The following is an 11,981-nucleotide window of genomic DNA, read 5'->3' as shown; positions in this document are numbered from 1 at the left end:
CAGCAGCTCTTGTAGTTGCTCTTTCAATTCCTTGAGTTTCGTTGGTGCCATTCGGTAAGGAGCTTTCGAAATCGGAGTAGCTCCAGGTTCTAGCTGAATCTCAAATTCAATCTCTCGGTCTGGAACCATTCCGGGTAGTTCCTCTGGAAAGACATCCGAAAACTCTCGTACAATCGGAATGTCCTCCATTTTAAGCTCCACTTCTTCCTTCACTTCGTTTACCATAGCCAGATAAACTTCTTCGCCATTCTTCATCGCCTTTCAAGCTTGGGAAGCCGACAAGAGAGGTTTCCTCGACTTGGTCTTACCTTGGAATGAAATTTCTTCGTGGTTTGTGGTTCGAAGTTTAACATTCTTATCCCGACAGTTAACCACTGCATGATTTCTAGACAACCAATCCATCCCAAGGATGACATCAAATTCTATCATGTTGAGTTCTACCAAATCAGCATCAAAGATTTGTTCACAGACACACATCTTACATTTTCTATGTATCTTGAGTGTCTCAATTATCTTGTTAGTAGGGGTTGCTACTCTCAGTGGTTCAGTTAGTTTCTTAGAGATAAGCCCTATCTTTTTAGCAAACCTCTTAGATATAAACGAATGAGTGGCACCACAATCAAATAAAACATATGCAGGCTTAGTATTGATTAGAATGGTACCTGCCACGACTTCATTCGCATCATCAGCCTCTTCTTGTGTGATATCAAACACACGGGCGTTGGGCTTTGTCTCTTTAGGTTGGGCCTGCGCAGTACTAGCATTCGGCCCGATCCTTGGCTTTACTGGTCCAGGACAATCAGTCATTCGGTGCCCCAACTTCCCATAATTGAAACAGGCGCCAGTTTTCCGATGACATTCCCCTTCATGACGGAAATTGCAGGTAGGACACGGTTTGATCAGTGGTCGACTTGGAGCAGAGTAAGTTCCCTTGGAATTTCCGCCAGACAGGTTTGGGCGCTTGGAATTTTGACCATTTTGAGGAGATTGGTTGATCGGTGGTCGTTTGTTCTTGAATTCACCATCACGACGCTTAATATCCGATTCAGCTCGGATGGCCGCTCCCATCAAATCCGCGAAGTTGGCAGGCTGATAAACTGCTAATGTCGACTGTATATGGCTATTCAACCCCTTCTTGAAACGATGCAACTTTAGATCATCATCTCCCATAATTGTTGGGGCATAGGACCTAAGCTCATTAAACTTGGAAGTGTAATCCTTCACTATCATGTCTGGTGTTTGCGTGAGATTATCAAAATCGCTCAGCTTTTGCATTTTAACTTCAGCTGGAAAGTACTGCTTCAGAAATGCGGTACAAAACTGCTGCCATGTGATTGCTCCCACAGCTAACATAGCAGGTGAAACGGCTTCCCACCATTTCCTTGCTTTGTCCTCCAGGAAAGGAATCGTCACCTCTACTTTCAGTGCTTCAGGAACTTCAAGTAAACGAAGTTGGTCCTCCATCTTCTTCATCCAATTTCGCCCCACTTCTGGATCGGCATCCCCCTTGAACATTTCAGTTCAGTTCTTGAGAAAAGCCTCGTAATGAAATTTGACTCCATTCTGGGTAGATGGTGGAGGTGGCGGATTGCCATTGACATTTCCGTTAATGTTTCCCATCCCTTGTTTAGTTGTCGCAACTATTGCTGCAATAGCCGCAAGATCTTCTCTAGTAAGATTGATTCTTGGAGGTGGGTTCGAATTATCCCCCTGGTTGTTGTTGTTGTTGTTGTTGTTGTTGCGAGTTCTAAGGGGTGCTCCGGCCATTTCCTACAATAAAGGAGTTCTAAGAGTTTGTCGAAATAGGATATTTAATGAAGGAAGGAAATAGCGGAACAAACAAATCAATAATTTACCAAAAGAATAATTTATTTCATTGATTCTAAAAAATGAACATGAAAGAAACCAAATATCAAATCAAAATACCAAAATATTCATGCTAAACAAAATTATCAAAACAATGCTGAATAACTAAGCTAGATGACTGCCTAAGCTATAATTTCTTCCTTCTCCACGGCTTCCACCGGGCCTTCAATCTCTGCTTCCTCCGGATCCTCTTCCGGTTCTTCATCCGGATCTTCTTCCGGGTCATCTACTTGCAGCTAGTTAACAGCATTGAGTAGTATAGAATTTTGAGTGTTCAAGCCGGCCACAGTGTCCTGTAGTTGCTGGACTTGAACCTCTAATTGTTGGATGCGAACTCGCATTTGTTGACGGACCAGCACCTGCTCAGCATCGAACTGCGGCCTCTTGCGCTTCTTATGATCCGCCTGTTTTGTCAAGTGACTCACAACACCGATGAGTTCATATATGGTGTTATGCGATGCCGCCATCCTTTCTTCTAACTTCTTGTGCTCTACTACAAACGTCTCCATCCTTTCTTTTGTCTTTCCATGCTCCGTCTCAGATTTAGACACCTGGTTACGCAGAGCCTCCTGTTGGAAGTGATTGAAATCTAGGTCATCTCGGAGGTAAAGGTTATCACCCCTCACTTGTTCCAAGACGTTGAAGTATCTGTTGGCCTTTTTCTCCCAATCCTTATGCTCACGTCTAGCGTCCGCCAATTTAACATAAAGTCGGGTGATCTTTAGCTTCTGATTATCAATGACACGCTGCCTCATGCGAAAGATGGCATGGGAACAAGTACGAGGAAAACTTAGTGTCATTTCCTGAAAGTACAAATGGAAAGGCTTAGGATACATTGGGCTTGGATCAAAATTTGACAACGTCAAATTTTTCGGGACGAAACCCATCCGGATTATGAACCTGGCGGGCTCTGATACCACTAAAATGTCACGCCCCGAGACCGAGACGTGCCACCGGCGTTGTTTCAAATTCACACAAATTATAAAACAACAAGTCTCGTAGTACAGTATATGCAAACCAGTCTTTTATCATAAATAAATGCTCCAAAAATATTGTCTTTACAACTCGATAATCCAAAACTAATAAAAATTGCGGAAGCGTCTATAAACTTAAATAACAAAATATTAATGTATTAATCCCAAAATAAAATAACCAAATAAACTCTTAAAAATTCTTCTATCACCATCCCCAAAACATATCTTGTTTACGTTCTTCTAAATCATCATCTGCATCATCATCTGGGAGGGAAAAGTAAGGGGGTGAGTGTTTTGGGAAACACTCAGCAAGTGGGGGCCAATCGATCATACCAAAATATATACATATATATATTTATATTAAAACTCATAAATTAATTCAAATCATAAACATTTTATATCATGTCTCAACATAGCATAGCATAAACAATATCATAACATATTGTACATGGCATAACATAATTTTTGACAAGACACTGAAATTCCTCTCATTATTCGTGGCTAACTTATCAGTCTCATATATGTAATCCCTCTAAGGGGTGAGGTCATAGAACGGTTATTATACCCACCGTATTAGGGCCATAACATAACATGGTTCGGAAATTCCATTTCCACTCCTAATTCGAGTCATAACAGTGTCAAAATATATTTTTAGCAAATCATCATCATGAACAATATTAAATAACAAAATTCCAACGATTAACATGAGCGATCGAATTTTGTAAAACATACATATAATTTTAAAACACAAGCCCACTTACCGAATAACTTGTACGGAATCAAATACTTGAATTGGGCAAGGCTTGAACCAAAAATAATTCCGAAGCAAACTCTCGAACTAGGCTGATCTGATTGGGCGTACTCTACTACCAATTTCCCAACAATTTCCTTGTAAGTCACGTGAAGGTGTAAGAAGAATGACCCAAATCTTTAAATTGCTTTTGGAAATCCCTCTGACACAAATTGCTTTTGGGAATCCTTCTGACATAATTTGGAACACTAACATTTTGGACTAAGATAACTTCGAGAAAATCAAGGTAAAGGGACTAAATTTTTGGACGAAAATACAGATCAAAGTTGCTAGGCTATCTGACGAAAATAATATGGAGGAAAAATTAGGCTCCAGTGTCGAAAACAGAGAGAAGGATTTGGCAGATTTCTGAACGTGAATATCGTGAAGTTTGAGTCTGTATTTATAGGCACACAAAATAAATAATGATAGACTAGGATCATGCCTTTCAAATTTTGAATAGGAATCTATCTCCCAAGATTTGACCACACCTAGATCTTGATTACCTATCTTAATAATATTTTATCAAGATACCCAAAATTATATTCTATCTCCAACAATATCTAATACTAATTATTAAAAATACATTAATAATCAACACAAGACAAAATAATAATTAAAATAAAATCTTAACCTTAAGGAAAAATTACGGTCTTCACACCAAAGCTTCTAATTAGCTGTGCGTGTTCACTTGTTTGCCCCCCCAGTAACATCTACACCTGCTTCAAAGGAACCCATTGAAGATTCTACTACAAGATGGCGGCATATGCCTGGCTTGCTCCATATATCATGTTCGGAACAAAATCTCTATGCCCAGGTGAGTCCAGCAGTACAGCACGATATCTTCTAGAATTTAAAAAAGGCAACACCCACAGTCACAGTTATACCACTTTACCTTTCTTCAACGTGTTAGAGGCCTGGAGGACCAACCCAAGCCCAATGTCAAGTTTGTTTATTCCAGACGGCATAAAAAGCCCATTTAGTTAACACGTGTATAGGAGGAAATATAAAAGTCAACATGAGGATTGCGTTGAGTTAGTTATCAGTATTTTTTCATTGTACTACTAGCTTGGCTAGGGGGTTACAGATTCCAAAATCTGGGAGTTCTTTGTTCTTCAAAATTATTTCAGTTAATACAATCTTTTCATTATCGCTCCATCTCTTCTCTTTATTTTTATTGTTGGAATCCAGAGAACCAGCCTAACAATTGGTCCGACCAGCCCTTGAAGAGATGGCCGAATTGAAGTTCTTGAGAAATCGGTGCTCGACATACAGGAGAGTATTAGTTCCCTTATGAAAGCGGTGGCCATGATCGCAGAATCACAAGCAAAAATGGCCGACTCACATACCCAATTGGAGCAGTGGGTGTTAGCGAAGACCATAGAGGATCGCGACGTCTCCTTTATCCCTGAGAAACAGCAGAAAATGAGAGAGGACGATGGAGGGGTGCACGAGGAGGAAGCTCGTGGCTCTTGTGGTGAAACCAAAGGATTTGTGTATTATGAAATGCGTATGGCGTTGCGGAAAGTGGACATTCCTGGATTCGAGGGGATTGATCCTCGGGCTTGGCTCGGCCGGGCAGAATTATATTTCGAGCTTCATGACACACCGATGCAAAATCGCCTCAAATTGGCTCTCATTCACATGGAACGGCCCGCTTATCACTGATTCCAGTGGCTTCGCCTGAAGATTCCAAACCTCACTTGGGAAAGATTTTCAGAAGAATTGACTCGCCGATACGGAGGGAGAAAATCGGCGAACCCTTTTGTTTTACTATCGTCCCTAAAACAAGATACCCAATCGGTTGATGCTTACATTGAGCAATTTGAGATGTTACTTGCTCAGGTGGGTGATCTTCCGGAGGATCAATGCCTAGGATATTTCCTGTCAGGGTTGCGAGAGGAAATCCATAGGCGGATCGGCATCCTCGACCCTCGCACCATCCTGAAGGCGATGGATTTGTCAAGGGCCATTGAAGAGAGGTGTTTGGATATCAGGGGAACCATCGCGTCTGGTTGCCGGCAATGGGCTCCCGTTGGAACAGAAGTGGGGAGTCATGGAATGGGCCTTCAGGCCGTTCCAACACTTGGGATAAAAACAGGCCTAAACCCAACTCTTTTTTTAGTCCCACTTTGGGCCCGGGCCCAAAATATGAAAAGGGGCCTGGAGCGTTAAATCCATTACCGCAGCCCCAATTCTCTCACACCGTCTCTCGACAATCATCATCGGATGGTGGGAGTGTAATCGTCGATCGTGGTTCTGTTCAAAAGGCGGACAATCACGGTAAAATTGTTTCACACCAGGAGTATATGCATCGTCGTGAGAAGGGGCTTTGCTTCAGATGTGGCGAACCATTTCATCCCCTCCATAAATGTACTCACAAATCCCTACGTGTTACATTATTGGCCGAGGATGAAGACGACGAGTTAGGCGACGACCAACAGCGGGCTGGCGCCGACGGAAGTGAGGTTGGGGGAGAACCTAGCAAAGAGTATGGGACTTTGGAGTTACCATTTTTTCTTTGAACGGGTTCTCCCATCCCCAAACGATGAAGTTACGGGGAACAGTGGCCAATGAACATGTAGTGGTGATGATTGACAGTAGTGCTAGCCACAACTTTGTCTCGAGGCAGCTGCTCGAGAAATTAGGACTCCAAATTGATAATTCAGTGCGATTTGGGGTGCTGCTAGGTGATGGGTGCCGGGTTGCTTGCCAAGGTATTTGTCCTCAGCTGGGGGTGGATTTAGGTATGTGCAAGTTGTCAATCGTGGGGTATTTATTTGAACTGGGCAGTGTGGATGTGATATTGGGCGTGGACTGGCTGCGGACCTTGGGAGAAGTTACTGTGGGTTGGGGGAAGATGCGGATTAAGTTTCAGCAGGATGGGAAAGAGGTGGTTTTACAAGGGGACCCAACCCTTCAACGATCATTGGTCTCTCTTCGCTCACTCGCTAAGACCATGGATGTTGAGTTCTGTGCTGTTTTGTACTCTCTACAAAACACAGAGACGGAGGCAACAATGGACGAATCAGGATCTGCCGGGCCAGCAATGGTCCAAAGCCTCTTACAGAAGTACGCGACGGTGTTTGACTTCCCTAGAGAGCTACCCCCAGAGAGGAGCCAAAGCCATGCCATTCGAATTAAGGAGGGATATGGGCCAATTCAAGTGCGCCTTATAGATACGCACACTGCTAAAAAGATGAGATCGAGAAGCTCGTGGCAGAAATGCTGGCAGCAGGGGTGATACGACCAAGCCAGAGCCCCTACTCCAGCCCTGTACTCCTCGTAAAAAAGAAAGATGGGAGTTGGAGGTTTTGCGTGGATTACAGAGCACTCAATGATATCACCATTTCTGATAAATTTCCCATTCCGGTGATCGACGAACTGATGGATGAATTGCATGGGGCTGCCTACTTTTCAAAATTGGATTTGCGATCTGGTTACCATCAAATCAGGGTACAACCCTCCGATGTGCTAAAAACAACATTTCGCATTCATATGGGACATTACGAATTCCTCGTGATGCCCTTCGGGCTTAAAAATGCTCCTTCAACGTTTCAAGCCACTATGAATGAGGTACTGCACCCATATTTGCGGAAGTTCGTATTGGTTTTTTTCGATGACATACTAATTTACAGCAAGGGATGGGAGGAGCATTTGAGTCATCTCGAAGTGGTGTTGGAGGTAATGTTGGCAGAGAAGCTACTATTGAACATGAAAAAGTGTGGGTTAAGGCTTCAGGAAGTGGAGTACTTGGGTTATCTTATCTCAGCTTTGGGCGTTGCGGTTGATCCCCGGAAAATAGAGAGTATTTGCACTTGGCCTCGACCCGTGAATGTGAAGGAGTGCGAGGATTTTTAGGGTTAACAGGGTACTATCGAAAATTCATCAGGAATTATGGTAAGATAGCTAAACCCCTGACAGAGCTACTCAAAAAAAATAATTTCAGATGGAACACGGAGGCCGAGAATGCTTTTGAAGAATTGAAGGCGGTACTCAGTTCTGCTCCTGTCCTATAGTTACCTAACTTTGACAAGGACTTTATAATAGAATGTGATGCTTCTGGGAGGGGTATTGGGGCTGTGCTATCCCAAGAGGGGAAACCCCTAGCTTTTTACAGTAAAGCATTAGCTGAAAGAGCCCTAGCCAAATCCATATATGAAAAAGAAATGATTGCTTTGGTATTGGCTATTCAACATTGACGTCCCTACCTGTTGGGTCGCAAGTTCGTGGTTATGACTGATCATAAATCGTTGCTATCATTGCTACATCAACGAATCACCACACTCAACCAAAAACACTGGTTGGCGAAATTGATGGGTTATGAGTTTGAGAATAAGTATAAGGCGGGAATAAACAACGGAGCTGTTACGCCTTAAACGCATACAAATCTCGTGTGATGAGATTAATGTTTTTAATGCATTAACAAGTCTTATAATATTATGTTTTGATGATTACAAAACTCGGTTAATTGTTACTAACCATTTAAAGTGAGATTTTGCAGATTAAATTTATTGACAAATAAATTATTAGAAGTTATTTTGAAGCTATCAATGTATTTATGAAGTCTCATATTGCTCATATAATGGACACAATGTTATGTGGATGCCATGAAACATTGTTATGAGGATATGAAGAAAGGGACAAGAAGAAGCCAAAGTATGAAGCAGTAACTTCCAAAAATTACTGGGCATTTTCTAGGCATTGAAATCCAATCTCCACCGGTCATAATCTTGATGAGAAATTTTTACATGTACTATCCAAATTTGAGAGCAATCCAACGGCTAGATATGGAGGTATGATTTTTCCAAAAAAGTTGTGCAGTACCTATTTCTGCAAAACTTGAAGCGAAAGATGAAGAATCAACTTATGAAAATTACTGGAAGTTCTTGAGACATCCAAATCAAACCTCCACCAATCCAAATCAATATCACGATGTTTTCAAACTTATATCAAAATTTCATATCAATCCAACGACTAGATATGGAGCTATGATTTTTCCACAAATGTTGCACAGTACCTATTTCTACAGAACATGAAGCAAATGATGAAGAATCAAATTCAAAAAATAACTGGGAATGATTGAGACATCAAAATCAAATCTCCACCTATTGGATTCCAATTTAGGATGGTTTAAAACCTATGTCCAAATTTCAGATCAATCCAACGAATGGATATGGAGATATAAATTTTTCAAATTTGTTGCACAGAACAAGTTCGAAAACTTGATGAAGCAACTTCCAAAAATTACTGGAAATGTTTGACTTGATAAAATCAAATCTTTACCGTTCAGAATGAATATCCAGATGTTTTAAAGCTTCTGTGTAAATTTCAGATCAATCCAACGGTTTCATTATGATATATGATTTTTCCACAAAATCCGCTCAGTGCTGGGAAAAAGTAGGCAGCGGCGCCGAACACTTTTTGTCACTCCTTGACTTCTCAACACATGCTCCATGCACTCAAATCAGATTCAAATCTTTGCCAACTATAAATAGAGGCTATCCAAGCTCATTTGGAGACATCTCAACTCATCTCTTCTCTCCTTTGCAAGCAATTTCTCACTATCAAAGTGTTTGTGTGATATATTTGAGAGTGTTTGTAAAAATAGTTTGTGAGTTGGTTGTGCTATTGTTGTAAACACTTGGGTGTGAAGCCAAGTGTGTTGTTCTATCGTTGTAAGCACTTGCGTGCGAAGGCAAGTGTTTGTGTTGAGGCTATCTGTAACACCCGGTATTTTTAATTACATAAATCCGCCTGCATAATTAGGATATTTAATTATTTAAATTTATGATTTATGGGTTAAATAATTATGTGAATTATTTATGCATGATTTAAATTTATTTTAAGCATTTAACCCATAATTAGTAATTTTTTATGATTTTTAGTATTTTTATTATTTAATCGCGTAGACGGGACCGTGGACGGACGAGATGACGACTTTCCATCCAAATTATTTTATGAGCCTTTTTGGAGCCTTAAAATATTATTTTGAGTTTTATTATCTCAAAATTTTAAGTATTTAATTTTATTTAATTTTAGGGGTCATTTTTATCCAAAATTAGTCAAAATATTGACTTTTTAGTATTTTTAAAATTCCCCTAAATTAATAATTCGAGATTTATTTTATGTTATCAGATTTTTAAATGTTCAATTAAGAGTTTAAGTTGTATATTAATTATTTAAAACCTTTTTATCTTTATTATTTAACCTATATTTAATTAACACCAAAAAATTAAACCCTAATCTACCTAAAACACAACTAGCCGATCACTTTTCCTCCCCCATCAGCCGTCACCTTCATTCCACCTTCTTCTTCATCGATCTTCAACCCTAGGAACTCCATAGGAGGTCGGTTTCAAGGTTCCAAGCAAGCCAAGGCATCCCGTCGTCGCCCCGTCGTCCCGAAGTCCTTCCTACACGCGTTAAATCTATATCTACGGTGAAAGGCATGATCTTTTTCTTACTTTTACGCCGTATCAGTGTATATATCATGTAAATTATGGTAGACATTCAAATCCTTTAAGTATTTTTCAGAAAATCGATTTTTATGATGTTGTTTGTGCCTTGTGCTTCGATTTCATATGCATAACTCACGTTTTTCCTCTCCATGCTTGGTTCGGGGCTGAGGGTTCGGTCAGGTAAGGTCCTAGGGTGCCTAAGAATCGAGTCAAGTCAGGGCTTGAGGCTAAGGAAGGCAGGAAACGAAGTGCTTCACTTCTGATGCTCCTGTCGCGCAGGTTTAGGGTTCTGGGGAAGAAGGCTGAGATCTTCTTCCTCAGGCCACTATTTTGGGTAAGGTCGGTTGGGTTAGAACCCCCTTGAAGTTTTCTGAGTTTTGCAAGTGGTTTCACGATTTTAGGTGGTCCGTGTCTCGAGAACGAAGCAAAACTCCACCGCTACTCCTGTCTGTGCGCGAGCTGCGGGTAGGCTGGTTTGCCAAGCTTCGTTCTCCCTCTATGGACAACGGATTGGGCTGGTTCTTGGCTTGTTAGAAAGGTCTAGATGTGGGCTAGGTCCTAGGGGTGGTTCTCCGGCCGGTGGGTGGCCGGAGCATGGCGGCCGCCGGCGTTCTTTGCAACTGCTCGTGGCCGCAGCAGTGCAGGGAAGAGGGTGATCGGGTTGGGCTTTGGGGGGGCTGATCCGGGTCGGTTCAAGGGCCTGGGTTGGGTCTAGGAAGTAGTGGGTCAAGTCGGGTGGGTCCGGGTCCGAGTTTGGTGGGCCGGGCTCGAGTCTTTTTATTTTTAAAATATTTTATAAATTAATGGGTTTTTGAGACAATTTAATTGAAATAAAATTATTTGGACTCCCAAATAATTTTATTTGGACTTTTAAAATTTTAATTAAGTTAGTCCATTAATTTTATGGGCTTTTGGGCTCATGAAAGTTATTGGGCCAGTCTTTGGGTTTTTGGGCCCAATGGGCCAGTTTCAGTGTTATTGGGCTTAGTGTAAATTTAATGGGCTTAATTAATTTAATTGGGCTTAGATTAATTAATTGGGCTTAAAGTTTAAGATATTGGGCTTAAGTATGTTAATGGGCCAGATTTAAGTTAATGGGCTTGAGTGTAGGGCCAGCAGTCCAGAACCATCCATGAGAAAATTGCACGTGTCCTGATTATATATTTAATTATTTTTATGCATTTAAGTTATTTTAATATTTATATGTTAGTAAGAAAATTAAATTAAATATATGAAGGACACACAATTTATTTAAGTACATGCATTCATGAAATCAATTTTTATGCTATGATTGAATTTCTATGGTTGAGCAAATAAAATATTTTAGGTGAAAATTGAAGTAGTGTGGCCATTTATGGGCAGTTTTCTGCCATTTATGTATGGGCAGTTTCTGCCATTTATGTATGGGTGGTTCGCCACCAGCCTCGTACGATGGTTTCTTAGACTGATCAGTCGCACTATAAGTATGGGTCACACTTACGGATAGGACCATTCGATGTTAAGAAAATAAATGCTCAACAACTCTAGTATGTATGATATTATGTATGTTATGTATGTTTATTTATGTAAGTTATGTTATGTAATTTTTAAGCATGCTCATTCATGTATATGTATGTATTAGTATTAAAGTGTTTTAAATTATTTTGAACCCTTGTTAGTATGCATGTTGGGCCTCTAGGCTCACTACACAGATATGGTGCAGGTGAGTACGTAGAGGAGCAGGTTACTCCTACCGTTGGTGAGGACGTATGAGCAGCGCTGCAGTAGCCCCGTGACCGTGACAGCTTCTGAGTCACCGTGCATGAGTGTCATGAAATATTTTAATATTTTTAGTGGTTGAGGTTGTTGGAATATTTTATTAAATATTTTAGTGCATGCACACATTTTATT

At 40.8% G+C, this 11,981-nt stretch overlaps 1 protein-coding gene across 1 annotated transcript; it reads right to left on the bottom strand.

Moving 5' to 3' along the window:
• Positions 1-261: 261 nt before the first annotated feature.
• Positions 262-1,515, bottom strand: LOC140889983 (uncharacterized). Its single transcript, XM_073297728.1, has one exon. It carries the CDS (start codon positions 1,513-1,515, stop codon positions 262-264), a length of 1,254 nt encoding a protein of 417 aa, XP_073153829.1.
• Positions 1,516-11,981: the final 10,466 nt, after the last annotated feature.

Source organism: Henckelia pumila, chromosome 3 (genome assembly GCF_033568475.1).
Source record: "Henckelia pumila isolate YLH828 chromosome 3, ASM3356847v2, whole genome shotgun sequence".
Lineage (NCBI taxonomy): Eukaryota > Viridiplantae > Streptophyta > Magnoliopsida > Lamiales > Gesneriaceae > Henckelia > Henckelia pumila.
This window is presented reverse-complemented; position numbering and strand designations above follow the sequence as displayed.

What these genes read in the sequence shown, in the direction of transcription:
- LOC140889983 (XM_073297728.1), bottom strand. Translation starts at nt 1,515, where the DNA reads ATGTTCAAGGGGGATGCCGATCCAGAAGTGGGGCGAAATTGGATGAAG.